Raw genomic sequence first — 20,226 nt, 5'->3', positions numbered from 1 at the left:
GAAATGCCAACAAGTCCCCAGAAATGCCAACGAGTCCCCGTCAGCGCTGCAGGAAGGGCAGGAGCCTGTCCTCTCCCTGCTGCGGGGTGCTCAGGATGGTGCTGGCGCTCCGCGGGGTGCGAGGAGTTCCCCCTCCAGCTCCTTTTGGCTGTAGAAAGGCTCCTTGGTGCTGCGGGGGGGGGGGGGACACAAAGCACAAACCCGTCCCCACGCTTGCGGGGTCGTGCTCAGGGAGGCGCCGCCTGCCCCAGCCCTGCCAAAGGCTGGCAGCGCGGGGCTCCCCCCCGCGGGGTTTGCGCTTTCAGGCAGCGCGATGGAGAAGCTCGCTCGCACGATGAAGCCCCGAGGGTTTAAGGCTACGAATGGCACAACCGAGACGCGGGGGGGGGGGGGCCGCGGGGGGGGGGTCCTGGTGGAGAAGCGGGGCTGAGTCCCCTTTCAAGCAGGGGTTGAGGATTTCCTTCGAGCAACGGGCGCGCGCCCAGGCACGTGGCGGTCTGACCGCCGCGATGGTTCCATGTGGCTGAGGACCCGTCCCCGGCTCCGCCAGGTCCCGCCGGGCATGAACCGAACGAGGCTCGATGAGCAAAGACACTTGGAGATCCGGGTATAAAAACCAGCACAGTGATGAGGTCTGAAGGCTCCGGGCTGGGAAAGCTTCAGCCGTTCTAGCGAGAGCTTTGGGATTTTATTCCTTACATTCGCGAGTCAGGATGTAAAAATAAACAACAATGGGGTGAATCACCGTCTGGGAGCCTGGAACGAGCCCGGGCTCCGCGAGCAGCTCTTCCTTTCCTTGCTCGTAAAACGCAGGGGCACAGAACTGACGTGTAGGGGTGCAAAACACGGCACAGAGCGGGCTGGGAGGAACACACAAAACAAACAGCTCCATCGAGTCAGAGAAGAGGTAGGTATGCTTGAGCCAAGCCCCCCAGTCTGCCCTTTTTTTTTTGCTCCTAAATTAGTCATTCTTGCAGAAAAATCAAGGGGGGGGGCAGTCTGCGGTCCCCGGGTTGAGCTTTGTAATGCACTTTGGACAGGAGAAGCTTGAGAAGAGCTGAGAGCGCGAGCATCCGGAGGGAGGAGAGCCAAGCTCGTTATTGCTAGTGCGTGGCCGACCAGCTGAATCCCTGGGACTGGAGGCAGCACAACAGCAGCCGTTGTGCCCGTTTAAGGCAGCGTTTCTACCGAACCGGGTTCCTAAACCACAGCCACCTCCCAAACACGCGGGGCTGGCAGCTCCCATTGCAGGACGGACACCAAACGCTTGGCTAAGCCTGTCCTCGAGGCAGCCTGGCCTGGTGCTGCTCCCGAAGGAAACCTCCCCGAGGCAGAGATCTCCTCCCGCAGCCCCAGAGCGGGCTGGGGGCCGGGCAGGGGACCCAGCACCCCGGGGAATCCTTTCCAGGCAGGGGAACCTCGGGGACGAGCCCCTCGGTTCTGAAAGGGGAGCTGCGAGCCGGGGGGAGAAGGCGATGTGACAGGAACGAGATGTGAAAAGGGCCCTCGAGAGCCGCCCGGGCAGGGAGCCCGGCTCGGTGGCAGCCCCCGCAAGGCAGCAGCGGGCAGCCTTTGGGCGCCGTCCTTCCTCGGCCGCCATCCCCGCAGCCGCCCGGGGCGCACGCAGAGCGGTGGCACCCCCGCAGAGCACCCGAGCAGGGCCCCGGGGGTCCCGCAACGCGCTGCGGGCTCAGAGCCGCCGCCGCCCGCCTCGAGCCTTCCCCGCAGAGCCCCGCGGCCACCCCCGAGCTCGCCCCGCTCACGCGCCGCCGTCCGCCCCCGCCAGCTGCCTGAGCTGCCGGCTGCGCACCACTTGCTGCGCCCCCTCGGCCACCTGGCTCAGGCGCGTCTCCAGCGCGCTGCGGAGGTCGTTCACTTTCACGTCGGGGAGGGGGTTCAGGCCGATGAGGACCCCCGCCCCCTGCGCCGCCTCCTCTTCCTCCTCCTCCTGCTCCTCCTCCTCGGGGGGCAGCAGGTCCCGTCTCCGGCGGCGCAGGTCGAGGTCCGCCTGCAGCTTGAGGTCCCGGTTGGGTTTGAGGTCGTGGTCCTGCCGGCGGTCCCCGCGGGTGGCTGCTCCTCGCTCGGGCTTCTCGGCGGCGGCGTTCTCAGGGCTCGGTTTCTTCTCGGCATCGTTCCCGAGCTTCCCTTCCGCGCGCCTCTGCTTGCTCCGGAGGCTTCCCTGAGGGTCCTGGGCCACGTCCGCCGCATCCTCCCCAGGATCTTCCTCCTTCCCTTGCCCTCTGCCAGCCACGTGCCCCTGCGAGGCCTGCTGCTGCCTGCCGGCCCCCTCGGCCCCCTCGCTGTCTGCAGCTCGCTGCTGCTCCCGTCGGTGCTGCTCACTCCCTGCCACGTTCAGTTTGCTCGAGGAGCCCAGCGCAACTGCCAGGTCTTTGGGCTCCACCTGACTCAGAGCCTTGGCTTTCAGGTCCGCTCCCGAGTCTCTTTCCAGGCTCCTTCCTGCTGCTCTCTGAACTTTGGCAGCCCCCAGCTGTTCCCTTTGGATGGGAGCTGTGGCCGCCTCCACGGCTTTCAGGGAATTCTTCTCGTGGACGTCTCTTCCAGCTTTGGCTTCGTGACCTCCTAAATCCTCCGCCAAGGGCTTCTTTTCCAGGTGGTTTCTGGCACCTTGGGCATCCCCGCGGAGGGGATCCCATTTCTCCGCGGCGTTTTGCACGGCTCCATCGTCCTCCTGTCGCAGCACCTTCCTCTCCTTGGGAGGAACCCCAGGAACCTCGCGCCTGTGCCCAGCCTCTTCCAGCTTTCCTGCCGTGCCCCTGCGCTGCTCGGCTGACTCCGCAGGCTGCCTGCCCAGCCCCGGCACGGGGGGCTCGGGGGGCTCCTTCCCCGGTGCCTTCGCAGCAGCTTCTTGCTTAGCTCCTGGGCTCTCTTCCTCCTTGCTCTTGGACAGAGGCGCGGCGGGCTCCTGCTGCGTTTCTGCTGCGGAGGAAAAACTGACAATGAAACCTTTTCCTTACAGCAAGCGACGGGTTCCCTTCTCCTGCCACCACACTGTGCACGAGGGGACGGGGAGAGATCACCAAGAAAACAAGGAGAGACGTGGAGAGGAAATCATGTCACAATTAACCCCGCACAGCAGCGCAGGGGCTCCCCGCCTCGGAGGATTCTGCTGCGTGCCAAAGGGCCTCGGATCTCTCCCGGCCTGATTTCAGAGCTGCTCTGAGCAGTGACCGCTGCTCACGCTCCTCCGTGTTCTCCTTACCTTGCTTTGGCTTCTCCTCTCCTCCCTCCTCCTGCCTTTGCTGGTGGATCTCCTTGTGCTGCTCCTCGATCACAGCCAGCAGCTTGGCCTGCTGGTCAAGTAGCTGCTTCTGCTGCACTTGCTGTTCTTTGATCACCTGCAGCAGCACAGCGTGATCGAGCAGTTTCGCCTGCCCAGCATCTAGGAAAAAAAAAAAAGGAAAAATAAAAAAAAAAGAAATAATCCACGACCCCAAATCCTCGCTGACCACCTCTGAGCGCTCGAGGGGCTGCGGTGGCTTTCCTCGGCAGGGAAGTCCTGCTCTGCAAACGCTGCCGGCTCGGCAGGAGTCCCCCCAGCTGCAGGGGAGCAGGGGCACAGAGGAGCGGGCTTGGGGGGTGTCTGTGCATGAACGGAGTCTGCTTGGCCTGAGCTGGGAGGGGAGCGGGCTGGCAGCAGCCGAGGGCGCCTCAGGGACCCCGCGCTGCAGCACGCAGCTCGCCATCAGGCTTCTCGAGCGCGCTGCAAAGGCTGCGTCCCCGCAGAGCTGAGCCAGGACGGGGCACAGAAAGCGAATGGAGGCCGTCGAGGGGCTGCGCGTGCCCGCACGTGGCTCCCGGGGCTGCGCAGAGCGGACGGGGACGTTTCGGGCCAAGCAGAAGTGACTCAGGCTGATTCACTTGCTGCAAGCCCCACGTCATGCACAAAGCACGAGCCCCGGGGCTGCACGGACACGGTGCTGCCTTCTCTCCTCCCGGACGGAAGAGTTGGAAGTACCCCAGCCGAGGGAAGGGGCCGCCGTCACTCGCCTCCCACACCAGCAGCTCGAGGTGTCTCCAGACCATCGTGCCCCGAAGGAAATCATGTCAAAATTAATCTCCTGTCAAATTCCAATGAAATTAAAAGGGGATGCTGCACCGTTAATCCCCTCCCAGCACACGCTGCCTCCCCCGTCCCGCTGATAACCAGAGGAGTATTTCCAGTCCCCGTCACAGAGCTGTTAGCCAAGAGCCTCTGGAATTCCCCTCTCACTCCGCTGCAGAAAGCTGGGTGCTGAGGGGGAATCCGGGCCTTTGGGAGAGCAATTGTCACTTCTCGAGATCTGTTTATTTTTCGCACTTTGCTCGGAGTAAACAGTGAAAGCAGAAGGCACTTCTCCAGCTTGTTTTCCAGGCCCGCGGCTCCTGGCTCAGCATGGGAACGTTTGGGCCGGGCAGGCAGCGAAGGTTTCAGCCAAATCGAAGAATTTCTCACCGAGAGCTTCGCAAACGTGTGAGTGTGTGCGTGTGACACACGCCTTCCACGCACCAGGCTGCGCCGACTCCCTGCTCCTCCTTTGAACTCGGGCTGGATTTGAAAGGCTCTCTTCGTAGAAAACATCCTCAACAACTCCCCAGTGGAAGCAGGCGGGTTCACGGCCCCGAGGAGCAGCCCCAAGGCAGCTGCTTGCAGGGAGCAGCCGTGGCCGGAGCCTTCCCCCCCTACGCAGCCTCTCGGCCTCCCCGTAGGAAGCTCAGCTCTGAGCGAGGAGCAGAACAAGCCCAAGGCACCTTCTGGTGACGTCCTCGTGGGAGGGCTCCCCGGCACGTCCCCCACGCAGACTCAGACCCCTTAAACCTTCTTGAAACGTGCGGAGTCCTCGCAGCCCGTACCTGCTACGAGCTTTTTACGCTCAGCTTTTTCAGCTCCATTGCAAAGCGCAAAGGCAATAAATTAATTAGCAAAGCAGGACGTGGCCGCCAAACGAGGAGGAGGGCAGCAGGTGCCCCACGAGCAGAGCCTGCCGGCTGCAATGCCCACGGACGCCCCATCGGGTCCGGAGCAGAGCACCAGGGCAGCACACGAAGGGAACTGCACCGCCCAGGGACGGTGCCGTGAGCCACCCTGGCTCCAAACCCCCACGGCACCACGAGTCGGGGGTCACGGCAGCGTGCCAGCCAGGCAGGAGCAGCAGCAGCACCCCGAGGACGGGGCAGGCCGGGTTCCCCACTCCCCGGCTGTGCCCAGGTCCCCCCGTGCCAACGGCCCCAGGGCGATGCCCACGCACCTCCCGCCGGGCCCCGTGATTTGCAGAATCCGAACGGTTCCAGGCTGGCCGCGCTGCGGTTGAGTCAGCGCTGCTGGCACTCGAGCAGGAAGCCGGGGCTGGCCTCCAGTGACTCACGTCCCGGAGCCGGCCTCGCCTTGCCAAGGACCTCTCCGGGAGCGTGCCAGCCTCCGCCAGAGGCGTTAGCCCGCTGCAGACAGGCACCGAGGTGACGACGGCCCAAAGCTATGCGCTCCCGAGAGCCAGGACCGGCACGTCCCTCCCGCAGAGGAATCCGGTGCTCACAGCCCAGCTCCCAGGTCCCGGGGCCGAGCACTCACCCTCCAGCTTGCTCTCCGCGTTCTCGGGTTGCTTCTCCTCCGCGTTCCTGCTCTCCCTCGGCTCCGGCTGCTGGGGCTGGGCCGGGGCCGCTCGGTCCGGGAGGGGCAGCTCCGGCTTCTCACCTGCGGGAGAGCAGAACAGGCCCCGGCGCTCAGCGAGGGGGCTCCAGAAAACGTTCTCTGCACCCGACTCCGCGCCGTGCCGGCCCTGCCTGCCCGAGCGGCGCCGTTTATATTCAACCCGACGGCTGCAAGGGAAGTAATAAAAAAATAAATAAATTAACCATCGCAGAGAGTGGTGGCAGTGAGCCAGCGCTAACTACCTCGGCCAATTAAAATGCAAGAAGGGTTCCGAGCAGCTTTTAGACGGGCACTTAGCAATGTGTTACCTGTCAAGATCTCCCAGCTCCGTGTCCCCAGTGAGTTCGGAGACGCACGGGAACAGCACGGCACCTGACATTTAGCGGGCTAGCAAACGACTGTTTGACAGATATCGCAGTAGCTGTCAAAGCCACCAGATTCCTCCCTTTTTCCCCAGCAGCTGCTGGAGGGGCCGTGCCCGCTCACAGGCTGATCTCGTGCGATGGAAAGGAAACGCTGGGACGCAGCTGGGAGTAACGGCGTCACCCCATCACCGGGGGCAGGTTACAGGACGAGAGGAATCTGCTCAGAGCCACCGCAGCGGGAGCTTACCGGGCTCGGCTTCCTTCTCTGCAGCCTTTGCGGCCTCCTCCGCTCTCCCGGGAGGCTGCAGCTTGGCTTTCTCCCCAGCCTCAGCCTTCCTCTCACCGCCCGGCAGGGCAGCCTGTGCCTTGGCGCCCGGCACTTGTTCGTCTGGCTGCTGCTCCTTGTATGGCGGCCTGGCACCCTGCTGCACCTTCACCTCCAGGACGGGCTTCGGGTTCATCGCTGGCTCGTCCGTCCCTCCCCGCGGTGGGTTCTCAGCGATCGCTTCCTTCCCTTGTTTCGGGCCCAGCGCCTCTTCCTGGGGATTCGGCTCGGCCGGCTCCTGCAGCGCGTTGCCTTTGGCTCCCCCGAGCTTGTTCTCGTCGGACTCCTCCCGCTCCCGCCCCGTGTCCACCAGCACCTCGTCGCGCGGCACGGGCGGCTCGTGGCGGTGCGCTTCCCCCACGGGCAGGGCGATCCCTAGGGCAGACGGCGGGCAGGGTTAGGGGGGGGGCTCGGTACCGAGGGGAGAAAATAACAGCCAGCGGGATCCCAGCACGCGCAGCCGTGCCCGGTACCTGCTGCCCTTCTGCTTCCTCACCGAGAGGCTGCGCTCCCGACGAGCCCCAAGAGCGCCGAACACTAAATCACCTTCAGCCCACGAGGCAGCCCGCTGAGATCAGGACCTTTACCTGACCAAAGCGCCCTAACACGCCTCCCAGCCCCAGAGCAGATGCCCTTTCCCCAAATTCCTCCTTACCTTGGTCGGGCCGGTCAAGCTGCACCTTCTCCTCCAGCTTCCCCCTCTCCTCGTCCCTCTTGGGTACCTCCATGGGCACCTTGATCTGCGGCTGCTCCATCTCTTCCTTCTCGTCCAGCAGCTTGGGTTTCTCGCGGCCATCCTCCGCCTCCTCCACCGCGGGGTTCTGCTCTGTGAACGGACGGCGAATCGCGCCAGGTCACGCGCGGCCGCACCGCCAAGCCCGCGGCGAGCTGAGCCGTGCCCGCTGCACCCCCCTCTCGCCAGCACCAGCCTGCAGCTATTGCTCTCCGGAGGGGCCGGGGGCTTTGTTCTGCCCCGAGGGCCCGGGGGCTTTGTTCTGCTCGCCGTTTGCTCTCCCAGCAGCCGCTCTGATGAAGCCACGAGCGCGGAGCCGCTGCCGCTGCGAGCCCGTGCCGCCAGATGGTAGCATCCGCCCGGCTGCCCGCCGCGGGGCACGCGAGCACAGGGAGCCCCCGGGGGGGGACCCATCGGGAGCCCCCAGCGCCCACCCGCACCGCAGAGCAGCTCAGTGCCTTTTTTATTATTTTTATTCGTTTTTTTTCCCCCCTTTTCTTTTTTTTGCAAGAGCGTTCCCGCAGCCCTCCCGACGACGCGAGGAGCTGCGCGACCCCGGGGAAGGCGGCACGCTGCCAGGAGCGCAACCGGGCAGCCGTCAGGACGCGGTCCCGAGGGACGTGGGGCTCTCGTCATCCCTCCCCGAAGGGCTGGGGGGCTCCTGGGACACGGGGCCCAGGTCGGAGCAGCCCCGTGGGAGCCCCTGGGGTCCGAGCGGGCCCCCAAGACCTGTGCTGTGCGAGCACGGGGCTCGCTCTCCCCTACAGGAGCAGCAGAGGAGGAAACGTAATTGTTTCCCAGCCCTGAAGTTGTGCGGCCCTTTTTGTTTTTCCAGCCAACAAACAGAAAAAAAAAAAAATGTTTTCTGTAAGAAAAAATTCCCAACTCTCCCCCCCCGTTTGCCCTCCCGCCCCCCCCCCTTGTGATTTCCTTTGGGGAATTAATTCTATAAACATCTTTCAATTTTCTCCTCCCCCTCGGCAGGGCTGGTGCGATTTATTACGAGATGAACTCATGGGAAAGAGGAGATTGCCACAGCTTCAGCTGCGTGGGCCTTACCCAAGTTGGGAAAAGAAAAAAAAAGAACAAATCGTGGCCCAGAGGGAGCCGTGCCAGGAGCACCCCGGGCTCCTTGGCCCCGAGCTCGGCCCCCAGGCGCGAAGGGCCGCGCGCCGGCTGGTGGTCAGCGCCTCCGCGCTGCTGGTGGGAGGGGAAAAAAAAAAGGCCTGGGGTTTTCGGAGAAAGCCCAGCCCGGTGCTCAGGGGTCTCTCCCTCTCCGTTGTGGGACTGCCCAGAGCTCAGCAAGGCAGGGCGGAACGCTCATCCTTTCAGGAATAAACCGACCGCGGGGAGCGGTGCCCGCTGCTGGCCGGGGGCCCTGGGAAGCGGGGCCGGGAGGGGACGTTCCCAGCACGGTGCGACGTACCCGAGGGGGGGGAAGTTGTCGTTAGCTGGTTCACGGAGCGGGGAGAGCGGGGAAATCGCCTCGCGTCTGCCGCCAGTGCGCTGCGGCGCAGAGCTGCCCTCACGGCGCCGGAGTCAGGGGCAGAGGCAGCCACGAAGGGGGAGGGTGGCCAAGGGGGGGGGGGGGCAGGGGAAAATAAAATCAGGAGAGGAAGTTTTCCACGCAAACGGAGGAGCTGGGGCCGGAGCGAGCCCCGTGGCGCTGCGGCAGGTGACGGTGCAAGCGCTGCCGGGGAGGCCCCGTGGCCGCGAGGCGCGCCGGCCGTAAATCACGGGCCTGGAAAACAATGCGAGAAGAGGCGAAAACCAAAACAGCGCCGAAAACAACAAAAAACGTCTCCACGCCGTAATAAGCCCAAGTCGCCTCTAAGCCGTCGTTTGCTCAGCGGGAAGCAAAATTAAGTTCATCATCGGGGCGTGAATTAACGACCTCTCGCGCCGCATGGAAACCTAGAAGGGGCCGTGTGCGGTTTGCAGAGCCCATTTTTGCTCGGGATGTGTAATAATCACTCCAACTGTCTCGTCGCCCTCCAGGTCCCTTCGGAGCGCGTTACAGTAATGCCGCGCCTCTTAATGTTTTATGAGCGGCGCTGGACTTTACAGGCAGGGGCTGAGAGGCTGTAAAAGCTTCTTGGCTTACAACAACAAAACCCCGGCGCTCGCCCCGCCGAGGGCTCGCCGCTCCTGGGGCTCCGCTCGCCGTTACAGGGGGCGGCGGGGGGAGCCGAGGCTTTCCGCAGCTGATCTGTGCGTGCGTGTGCGCGCCTCTGTGTTGTGGTTTGCCAGCAGCCTCGCGGGGCTGCAATAAAATTTCACGATTAGCGACCTAAAAGCTTCCCTTCCCCCTCGGCTCCCGGTTCGGGCAGCAGCAGCGGTCCCGGGGAGGCGTTACATCCGTCCCCACGGGGTTCTCGCCTCGCTCTGTCCACCGCGGCGCTGCCCGCGCCCAATCCTGCGGCCACGCATCGAGGCCAAGCTTCAACCACGTGAGCCCACCGCAACGGAGCGACCCCGTTTTGTGACCCCATTATGGGATGGGAACCCCCTTACAGAAAGCGAGGGGAAGGGATGGGGGCACACCAGATCCCCCAAACCCCCCCGAGCCCACAGGGAAGGCCAGGCTGCCCCACGCACCCCCCCGGGACACAGAGAGAGCCCCCCCCCCCGCCCGAGCGGCGCCTCCGGGAGCTCCCCCCCAGGCGGCCGCAACGGTTCCCGATTTCACAAGGTTATCGAATGGCATCCCTGAAATCAGCGCACAGTCGTCTCCCGGCGCCCCAGCGGTAAGAACGAACCCAAAGGCCACGAGGCTGCCGGTTCCTTTTCTGTGTCACGGCCGCTATGAAAAGCTCGCCCGCACGAAGCGCCGGGGAGAGCCGCGGCGGCGCCGAGCTGTTCCTGCGGCGATCGGGAACCGTGCAGAGCCCACGGCTCGCACACGGCCGGGGCTGCTCCGGCACGGGATGCGGCCCTTCATGAACAGAAAATAACCCACGGAGCCCAGGGGGTCTCATTCTGGGGTTAACGCCTGCCCCAGGCTTCGTGCCCACGGAGCAGCCGGACGGGGACCCCGGTGCCACCTGCGCCCGGGGGACCCCGCGGAGCACGGCCACGGCACGAGGGCTTCCCGCGGCGGCGGGGAGCGGGCGCTCTCGCCTAACGGCGTGAATCAGGTCTTTGTTAGCCGGGATTGCACAACGCCGGGGAAGGGAAAGGAAGCAGCAACCAGCGAGTAAGGAGCTGAAAAATATTACAAAATCTTAATCCGCCCCGTGAGACCCTCTGGGGTGCTTTCAAATACGGAGAGGAATTGCCTAATTAGCTTTTTTCTTTTCTTTTTTTTTTTTTTTTTAATGGATAATTGCCTTCGTGAGCTTTCACAGGCAGCTTAGCAACCTTTTAACGTACGTGTGCGTGGCGTGGAGCAGCCGAAGGGTTCTGAAAGGGGTTTTATACCTTTCCCGAGGAGCTGCTGACAGCAAACCTCAAGCAACGCAGGCTGGGGCTGGAACGGGCGCTTGGGTGTCGTTAGGAAAAACACGGCTCGGAGCTCGCTGGTCAGTCCGTGCTCACATAAAAGGGCAATGTTCTCATATTCATAATCCCCGGGCCCGCGGGGCAGGGTTTTAATGAAAGTCTGCACAGTTCTGCCCCGCGCACCATCAAAGAGGCCCATAAACGCCGAGCGCACGCCGCTGAGCACCGTGGGGACGTCCCGGGGGCGAAGCTGAGCCTCCACGGGGAGCCCAGCCCCGGGGCTTGGCCCGGGGAGCTTTAGGAAGCGAGGGCGCCCCAAACGGACCCCTCCCGGGAAGGGGCGTTTGGTACAGAGGCGAGCACCCCGCGGTGAGGATGCTGATGAGCTCCAGGGGTGCGCAGCGGGTACAGCAGGGCAGCCCCCGAGCCAAACCTCCTGCGCTGCCGCCCCGGCTCAGGCGGAGAAGAAGCAGGGGAGAGATTCAGCAAAACTCCAGCGGCCGCCGCCGTTCAGGGGCCGTTTTTTTTTATTTTCCCAGGCACGAGCACACGTGTCGTCAGCGGCTCCTCCCGCAACGAGCAGCTGTTCTTTGGCCATTCCCGCTCCCAAATTAACCAAGACGGAAGAATTCAATCGCATCCCCCCCACCCCTCCCGGCCCCGCTGAGCGCGCACGATTAAGGGATTGAGAGCAGCTTCTGCTCGGAGCTTGTGGGCGCCCCGGCGCCTGGGAAGGCGCACGGCGTGGTGAGTGTGAAGGCAGAAAAAAAACCTCACCGCTGGCTCGGCCCCCAGTGAATGTTATCGGCGGCAGCACCGGTGTCGAGGAGACACTCGGAGCCGCTCGGCAGGAACACGGCCAACAAGCAGGAGGGAGGATGGATAATCTCCAGGAGAGCCAGCCCTCCTCTCGCTTCCGCTCTCAGACTCGGCGAGGATATTTCAAGGCCCCCGAAGAACAAAAAAGCTCGAGGAGAAGCAAAGCAAAACAAACTAAAGGAACAGGACGCAGCCGAGGGGGAGCGCGGGGTCAGGCGACACCTGCTAGCGATGGCCTTGCGAGGCGAGCCCGCAGCTGGGGCAGGGAGGGAGCGGCCGTAATTCCATCAGCGGCCGCGGTAAACAAATAATAAATAACGTGGAGCGGTAAACAAAGCCATGGCATAATCACAGGCTTTGTCAGAGCTCAAACCGAGCCCCAATTTATATCCTCACCACCACCAAAAAAAGAAGGCAGCGCCCGTAAATTTCCATACCTCTGAGCAGGATGAATGGGGGCTGCTGGCACCGGGGGCAACGCGCTGGGAGCAGCCCTGTTTGGCCACTCAGCCCTCGCACGGGGGGCCGCCGCTGAGCTGTCCCCGGGCTCACTGCCCCTGTGGGGAGGGGACATCCGTGCCCTGTCCCCAGCGGGGTCCCCACCCCGCACCCTGCCCTTCCTCTCCCTCCCCTTCCCCAAAGAACAACCCCAAAGGGCAGCAGCGGGGCTCCTGCAAGGCGCTTCCAGGAGGCGCAGCCTCTCCTGGGAGAAATCTCCAGGATGCTGCCGAGGTCTGCCTGGAGATCACCCTGACCCACCCCACTTCAAAACAATAATGATAATTTAGTAAGTGGAGCTGGGAGCAGGGCTGGGGACACGACTCGAGCAGACACTTACCCGGGATTTTGACAGGGCCCTGCTCCATTCTGCTCTCCTCTCTTTCCAGGTGCTCCAAGCCCACGGCTTCTGTCTTCACCGGGGCGTCCTCGGTCGCAGACAAGGTGGTGTAGGTGCTGATGACCAGCATGCCCAGGCCGATCCACAGGATGAGCTGCACGGATCAGAGCTTGGGTTAGCTCAGCAGAACAAACGGGACTGCTCCGCGCAGCGTTTCTCGTGCCAAGCGTCCCCAGACGGGTGGGAGCTCGGTGCCACCAACACGGGAGAGAAGGGTAAGAGGCGAGTGAGCTGTGCTTGGACGCAGAGGCACCAAGGGAGAGCTTCAGAGGCTGGAAGCTGTGGGGAAGACAACTCCTGTGCCAGGAGGAGGCGGACAGGACGCAGGAACAAAAAACGCACGGAGCAGACGGGAGTCCAGCTGCAGGGGCTCGGTGCCTGCTGCTTCCAGCAGCTGCTTTGGAGCACCACGAAACGCGGCCCGGCTGAGAGCAGAGGTGCCCAACCTGCGTCCGGGCTGGGAAGGCTCCCAGCACACCACTAAAAGCGTCCTGGTTTGGGGTTAGACCTCCCCACACAAGCCCTGGCGGCTAATGCTCCAGGAATAAGGTGAAGGCGAGGAGGACGCTGATAAGGAGCAAATCGCCGAGTCCCACAAAGCTGGGACCAGGCGGGGGAAACGCAGCGAGGCAGAACCTGGGTCCCGCGCAGGGAAGGACGCCAGGAATTCCTCTGGCCCGAAAAGGAGACACGGAACTTCTCCGACAAGGAAATCCCTACAGCTAACGCTGTTCTCGAACTACTCGGCCAGCACAGAAACGGCTCCCACCCCCCCAGCACCGGGGGTGTCCCCACAAATCCCTTCCACCAAGGCGCCCAGCAGGCCACGGGAGCAGCAGGAAAAATCGTGTGCGAACCGAAACGCCTCCGCCCCGCTGGGAGTTCGCAGCAAGTTGTGTTTGGTAAGCAGCAACGCTCCACGCACGCAGCTTTTTTTTAAAGCCACGTCAATCCTGTTGTTGGAGTGCTGGGGACCTGGCTCGTTTCTGCAGGGAAACTCCAAGACAAGGCTGCAAACCTGCGAGCGGCACCGCTTTCATTTGCCCCTCGCGGCCGCTGCGGGGTCCCCAGCCCAGCCCTGGGTGCGTGCTGGCCGCAGGCTCGCGGGGGCGAGGACGCCGCTTTTTCCACCCCGCGCCTGACCAGCACAACTTGCCGGGCACGCTGGGCTGTGTCAAAGTCTCCGCGTGCCAAGGAATCCTGCCCCCCCGGTACCCGCCCCCCTGCTCTGTCCTGCTGGTAAATCCCCCTCCTGCTGCTGCGGGGGATCCTGAGAGTCCCGCGGGATCCATCCCCTGCCTTGCTCCCCCAGAACCCGAATCCTGCAGCACAATTCACAAACGGCACAACAAAAGGACGCGGCTCGGCCGGAGAAAAAACCCGCAGCAGCCGCTGGGGACCGTGAACACAACCGGGAGCTGCCATGGGCTACCGGAGGGAGGCAGGAGGTGGAAAATAAAGAGGGGGGGGACAGAACTGAAAGGCAAAGTCCAAGCAGGGACACCCCCGAGGGGAGGATGGGGCTGGTGCTTTGCTCCCCTTGTTGCTGCGCTGCCCAGGAGTGGGGTCAGGGCCCCGGGAACCCGCAGCCCCCCGCCACGGAGACGCCTTCGGAAGGAAGGGGCCGGTAGGACACGGAGCAGCTCTGGACGAGGGAGCAGCAGCGCGGTCAGGGAGCAGAGGGCAGATCTCAGAGACTCTGGAAAGGAAACAGAAGCGCAGGCTGCTGCCTGCCTCGCCGCGCGGCCGCACAAAGAGCAGACATCCTGCCAGCCTGCCCCGGGCCGCGCAGTCAGCAGGTCCCTGCCCTCGGCGCGGGGCTCCTCCGCTTCCTCCCCCGGCGCGGCCCGCAGCGAGGCGTTCGGTGGCTGCGCCGGCCCCTTCCAGAAACAACAGCGGAGAGGAAGAGCGATTTCCACAAAGGGGATCTGTTCTGGTGCCGCAGGAACCGGGAGCGATGTGGGAGAAAAGGGAACCGTAGGAAACGGCTGCAAACACCAAGCCTTTCCAAAGGGGGGGGGGGGGTTGTTTCTTATCTTAGTGGGGAGCCAGGGGCTCAAATGCCTTGGGCTCAACCCCCTCTGACCGTTTAACGTTTGGAGTTCAGCTGAGAGCTTCCCGGGGCGCTGGGTACGCACACGTTAGGGGAGGCCAGGCCGGGCTACCCAGGGAGCTGCAGCCATCCCGCACCTCCAGCCTGCCTCCGTGCTCAGCCGCCCCGGGGGCAGCCCGGGACCTGGAGGAGGAGGTCCGTGCCTTGGGCCAGGTCCACAGAGATGCTCGTGGCACTCAAAACCAGGCCGTTTGTACCCAGGGGGACCCCAGGGGAAACCTCTGGCAATCAGAGGACCAAGGGCAAGGGGTGCAAAGCTTGGGGGGGCCCCAGGAGCCGGACACAGCACAGGAACCACCCAAAGCAGCCAGAGCAGAGAACTGGGAGCAAGGGGAGGCAGCACTGCAGGGCTGCTGTGAGCCCGTGGCTGGTCCCATGGGAAGAATCCAACCCCCAGGTGTGAGGAGGGGACCTGCAGACAGCAGAGAGCTCTGAACGGGCCGGTCAGCACAGCAAGGGTCCCCCGAGAGCAGCGCTCCGAGCCCGGCCGGGAGCTCACAGGAGGAAGTTTACGCGTCCGTTTCCTCTGCTGGTTGCTCTCCCTGGGCCGTCCTTCCTCCCAGAAGACGGCTCCAACTTTCCCCAGCAGTGTCACTGACCGAACCCTCTAACCACACCTGAGCCACCAGCGGGGAGGGAGAAGTGTGTTTGTGTCCCCTGGGCTGCTCCGGGCACCGAGGGGCAGCGTAAGCACCAAGGAACGCAGAGCCCCGGCTCCCTCCTACACGGGAGGTGCTCAGGGTGCTGGGCTCGGGGTGCTGCACGGACCCAGAGGGCCCACAGCGAGGGGAGGCTCGGGGCACCCTTCCCACCCGCACTTCCCGACCCCGAGCAGCCTCACGGTGGCTCCTCTGCCCCAAGAAGGACAACAGCAGTGCCGGGCTCTCAGGGAGGGGCCTCCGGGACACGCTTGTGTCAGCAGCAGAAGCCAGCACCTTCCCGCCGGGGGGGCCCAGCGCTGTCTGCAGACCCCAGCACGACCTTCTGCAGGGCTCTGCCAAACCTCGCCCGGCCCCGGGGGGCAGCAGGAAAGGAGCTGCACCTTTAGGGAAGGCGCCTGCTGCTGACTGCGAGGGAGGGGACGCTCCTCCCCAGCCCGTTCCCAGCCCTGCTGCCTGGCTGTCAGCTTTCCACCTCCTCGAGTTGCTCTAACGCGAGTCTTGGAAAGTCAGCGTGCCGCCCCCAGGCCAACCACAGCGCCCAGCCCGAACAGCGGCTGTGTCAATTAACAACTCTAATTAAAAACTCGCTGGCAGAAGCCCAGGCTCTTTGCCGGCCGGCAAACATCTGGGGCTGCCCCCATCCCTCCCCCTGGAGCCCTCTGCTCCCTGCTGCCCTGCTGCTTTTTGGTGCAGCTCCCGGCCCATAGCCCAGGCTTGCTCCATCCTCCCAGCTCTGAAACAAAACCGGCACGGAACAGAGGCAGCCCCGTAAAGGCAGCCCCGCGAGAGCCCGGGTAACTCAGGCAAGCAACAGAGCTGGATCTGAGCAGGCCTGCTGCTTTGGGGGAGCTCAGCACGACGGAGGCAGGAGGGGACAACGTGCGTTGTTTAGGCAGGGAGGGACAGCCGTGCCCAGGGCTGGCTCCTTCTCCCCCCGCCCGCCACCCCTCCCAGGAGCGGATTTTGATGGAGTGGAGCGCCTGATCAAAGGAAGCAGGAATGAAGGAGGAGAGCAGAGACAGAGCTCCAGGGGAAGGATAAATGAGTCTCCACAGAAGACCTGGGGGAACGAGGAGAGGGTGGGCCCCGCGCTCAGCTCCCGGAGAGGAGGCAGGGCGGTGCTGAGCAGCCTCGCGCGGCTCTGAGGCCAGGTGTGCCCTCGCAGCAGCGCTTCGGAGCATCGGTCAAAGCAAGTATGCAAACCTGACAGGCCATGGATCACTGGGGAGGAGGCTGGACAGCTTGCTACCAGCCCCTTGAAATGCCAGGGGAACCCGGGGGCTGATGCTTGCGATAAGCCCTGAGTCCTCTGTGGGATTTCTGCGGGACAAACGTCCCCCGCGGCCTCGGGAGCAGCATTTCAGGTCACAAACTGCGAGCGCCCCGGTGCTCAGCCCCTGACAGTTGCCTCTGGGCAGCCGGTCTGAGAGCTCAGCACACCCTAAGTGCAGTTTCAAGGCTCTGCAGAGAAACGTTCTGGCTCGGCCGGAACAGAAAGCAATTATTGAAAGTGCTCTTTGTTCCCCTAAAACTCCAGGCTGGCATTCAGGCTCCTGCTCGGGGTTTCAGTCAAAGAAGTTAGGAGCGAAGTGTCAGAATTCCGAGTGAAGGCTGGAAAGTTGGACTACATCCTCGTGTCAGAGAAAGCGTGGGGAAAGAAACAAAAATACGCCCCGCTTAAAAACTTCACGGACGTTTGCAAAGCCACAAGTCATTAAACACAGAAAAAGCCATTAGTTCTGTAGGACCCACAAAAATGTCCCGCTCTCCCCCTGCTGACTCTGCAGTTTGCTGGAAACCTTATTCCCAGCCCAGCACTGTCGTGACTGGTAGTGCTGGAGCTGGGGCCTGCGAAAAGGCAGCGGATTAAGTTATTGTTAAAAAAAAAAACAAAACATGCTAATTTCAAGCCCATAAAAAGCACGCTATTTGCAGAGCCAGAAAGATCAAGCCCAAAGAGCCACTTTGTTCCAGTCCCCAAGGAGGCCGATTCAAACCAGAGCGGGAGGAAAAGCAGAAAACTCCTAACAACCTCGGAGCGACCCCCATTTCTTCAAAATCAGTTCCTGGAGCAACACCTCTCCGTGTGTGTTCCTTTTTATTATTATTTTGGTTGAAACCAGAAAGCTGAGGGCCAGCAGCAAGAACCGCATCGCTGGGAAACCTTGTTTGTTTTACCCAGCCCGGGCAGGTTGAGCCGTAAGGCCCGGGAAGGTTTTCCAGGCTGCCTGGATCTCCCACTCTGTGGCTACGGACCCTGAAGCCCTCCAGAAGGAGGGCTGGAAGCAGCGTTTCACGCACCGAATGAATGCTTCGCTGGCTGCCAGAGGGACAAAAAGAGCCAGTGTTCCAGCCCGGGGCAGGGCATGCACCGAGCCAGCCCCTCTGCTGCTGTCTGCATGCCCACGAGCGGTGCTGTGCCGAGCAGCCGAGCACAACGGCTCCCACCTGCAGCAGGGAGAGGCTGCAGGGGGGTGCTGGAGGAGGCGCCGAGCATTTTCCCTCCTGCAGCCCAGCTAACCACGCTCCCAGGCTCTGCAGAGGGCTTAGGGGGATGTCCAGCAGCATCAGCACTGACCTGTGAGCAAAGCGCGTTCTTGTGGATCTTCTTGTAAATCAGAGCCGGGCAGATGAAGCAAATGAGGCTTCCCATCGTAGCGCCCGTCAGGCCCAGCACTGTTTCCACTGGCAGAGAAGAACAAGAGAAGTCAGAGCCCTCCTCCTCCAGGAGCACGGCTCAGCAGCCCCGGGCAGCTCCCCGAGCCCCCTGCCGCGGGAGCCCAGCGATCCCACCCAGCTCAGCAGGACGCAGCCCTTGCCCCCAGCTCCTCACTCACCGTTCGGGATCATGATGCCTCCGATCATGGTTCCAAACACCACGGCCAGCGTCAGGGCTTTAAAGCGAAGCGGGGGCATGTAGCCCCCCGCGGCGAAGGTGCCGTCTTTCTGCTGGAAGAGAAACGTTGGGAGGGGGAAGAGAACGAAGTGAGCCCCCGCTGCACACCCGCACGGCTCCAGGCTCTGCCAGAGGGGACAAAGGGGGCATGGGGGGGACCGGACGGGGGCAGTTTGGTCGGCTCAGCGCTGTGCTCTCTGCGGGGTGGGGGGCAGTTAGACGTGGCTGAGCAGTTTTAATATGCAACTGCGCTGGAACCTTCCGAACAAGACGGATGGGAGGCAAGGAGCCAAATGTGCTGTTTCCATCCTGCCCCAAACGTGAACTGTACAGCTGTATCCGAATCCCTCTGCCAGTGCTGCTGCTGCTCGGCCTCCGCGAGCGGCCCCAAGGCCAAGGGCATGAGAAAGAGGCGCAGCTGGGGAGGCAGGGGGGGAGAACGGGCACGGGGGAAGAGCTCCGGCTTAGCTACCCCCCGGCATCCCTAACGCCTCCGGGCTGTTCCCAGCACGGCGCAGGGCTCCTCCGATGTGACGGAGCTGCCCCAGCCGGGCTGTGGGGGAGCTGCTGGTGCTGGAGGGCTTCCAGACGCCCCCTGTTTCCCGTCCCACACTCCCCGAGCAGGAGGTGTGGAAGGAAAGCACAGGATGCCGCGAACCCACGGGCCCTAGGGAACAACCGGCAGGTCCCCGCGCTCCCGGCCGCAGGGGTGGGAGACAAAAGCGAGGTGACACATTGGGGACCCGGGGGAGAACCCAGGCTTCCCCAGAGCTGCGCTCCTCCACGCCTGCTGGCTTTCGCCAGCACTCTTCCCTCATCCCCGGGCCCTCCCGACGTGAGAAAAGAGCCGGGGGCTTCTCACAGGCAGAAGTGGCAGGATTTAGAGCTATAAATTGCTCGAGTTTTATTTCCTGCCCTAAGAGGTTTCTATTTATGCAGATACACAAAGGCCTCAGAACATTCCCACAATCTCTTACTGTTATTTACTGAATACCATCGGCATGCTTAGCGCTGTACAATACACAGAGGAGAACACGCTACTGCCACAAGGGACTTACAGTCTAAATCAGACAGACCAACTATAGTCACAAAGGCTGTCTGAAGATCTGACCCTGGGAAAGGTGAACGTGTGGGAGAGGGGCGCACTCCACCGCACGGTTCTGCACCACACCGGCACCAAACAGCCCGCGAGGCAGCGGCGGAAGGGGACATCTGAACCCAGAGAGGAGAAGGCTGCTCAGGGAGCTATTGACAGAGGTGGAAAGATGAGAATAATCGTAATAAAAGAGCAGAAACGAGCAGGCACGCACAGAAGAAATGAGGCCGGGCTCTGAGGCCAGGAACAGAAGCTTGAGCTAAATGCAAAGCAAGATCCGAGTTGGCCAGCAAAAGGATGCCAGCTGGAGCAGCAGGAAATAAGGAGGCTCCTCTGTTTCCAAAAGCACATTTCTCCCTCTTTGTGAGGGGGAGAACCGCTCGGCTCTGAACTGTGCAACACCTCTACGTGAGAGCTGAAACCACCAGCAGAGCGGGGCAGCAGCCACGTGAGCTGGGGCGCAGCAGGGCAGCAGCAGGCTCCAGCCTCGCTTCTGCCCACAAAATTCCTCTGCAGGGAGGAAAAGAACCTCGGAGTGCCACGGATCAACCGTTCTGCAGAGCGGGATTTCGAGACTGCCACGGGCCTCCTGCTGCACCGCTGCCACCCGCCAGGCACTTAGGATCTCACCGTGACTGAGGTCTGTGCCCCGGGGCAGCGAGAGCCTCTCACGACTCACAGATCCGTGGCTGGCAGCGGAGCCTCACAGAACCAAGGCAGCAGCCAGCAGCAGAAGGCAAACAGCCACAGCAGCCCTCCAAAAAGCAAGTTCCAAAGGTGCACACCAAGGCAGAGAGCTGCTCCTGGCCGCGCAAGAGGCTCTTACCTGCTGCTCAAAGAGAAGGGTGTTCAGCGCCTGTCTGCACGGGAGAATCATCATGGGAAACCCCACGGCTACCGACATCATGAATCCCACGCGAATCATCTCCGTCACGAGGTTGGAAGGGAAGTTCATTAGGACGTTCCCAGCAATGGCTTCAGTGTAACTCACGTAGCCAAAGAACCCCACCTGTCCAGCAGGAGGGGAGGTGAGCACAGGGGGTTTGACTCCAAAGCACATTCACACCCGCTCAGTATAAAGGGGGGGTCGGCGACCTGCCAGGAGCTACGAGCAGCCGGGGAGGGAGCGTGGGGCCACCTCCCCGGGCAGCCTTCCAGGGCCCTGGAAGCTCCCCAGCGCTGAGGCAGGTGGTTAAAGAACAGTGTGCCCTCCCTAAAAGCAGAGGCGAGT

At 62.9% G+C, this 20,226-nt stretch overlaps 1 protein-coding gene across 1 annotated transcript in view; it reads right to left on the bottom strand.

The window, feature by feature from the left end:
* Positions 1 to 20,226, bottom strand: part of LOC118176014 (putative sodium-coupled neutral amino acid transporter 10) — a 35,534-nt gene that overhangs the window by 3,977 nt on the left and 11,331 nt on the right. Inside the window, exons 8-17 of the mRNA XM_035342725.1 lie at positions 19,822 to 20,004; positions 17,841 to 17,952; positions 17,582 to 17,688; positions 12,169 to 12,322; positions 6,993 to 7,163; positions 6,260 to 6,712; positions 5,567 to 5,689; positions 3,221 to 3,400; positions 1,764 to 2,937; positions 746 to 860 (exon numbers count right to left, since the gene is read on the bottom strand). Of these exons, the coding sequence (XP_035198616.1) occupies positions 746 to 860; positions 1,764 to 2,937; positions 3,221 to 3,400; positions 5,567 to 5,689; positions 6,260 to 6,712; positions 6,993 to 7,163; positions 12,169 to 12,322; positions 17,582 to 17,688; positions 17,841 to 17,952; positions 19,822 to 20,004 (2,772 nt within the window). The remainder of the gene's footprint in view (positions 1 to 745; positions 861 to 1,763; positions 2,938 to 3,220; positions 3,401 to 5,566; positions 5,690 to 6,259; positions 6,713 to 6,992; positions 7,164 to 12,168; positions 12,323 to 17,581; positions 17,689 to 17,840; positions 17,953 to 19,821; positions 20,005 to 20,226) is intronic.

Source organism: Oxyura jamaicensis, chromosome 18 (genome assembly GCF_011077185.1).
Source record: "Oxyura jamaicensis isolate SHBP4307 breed ruddy duck chromosome 18, BPBGC_Ojam_1.0, whole genome shotgun sequence".
NCBI lineage: Eukaryota > Metazoa > Chordata > Aves > Anseriformes > Anatidae > Oxyura > Oxyura jamaicensis.
The sequence above is the reverse complement of the archived record's forward strand: the minus strand, read 5'-3'. Positions and strand labels throughout refer to the sequence as shown.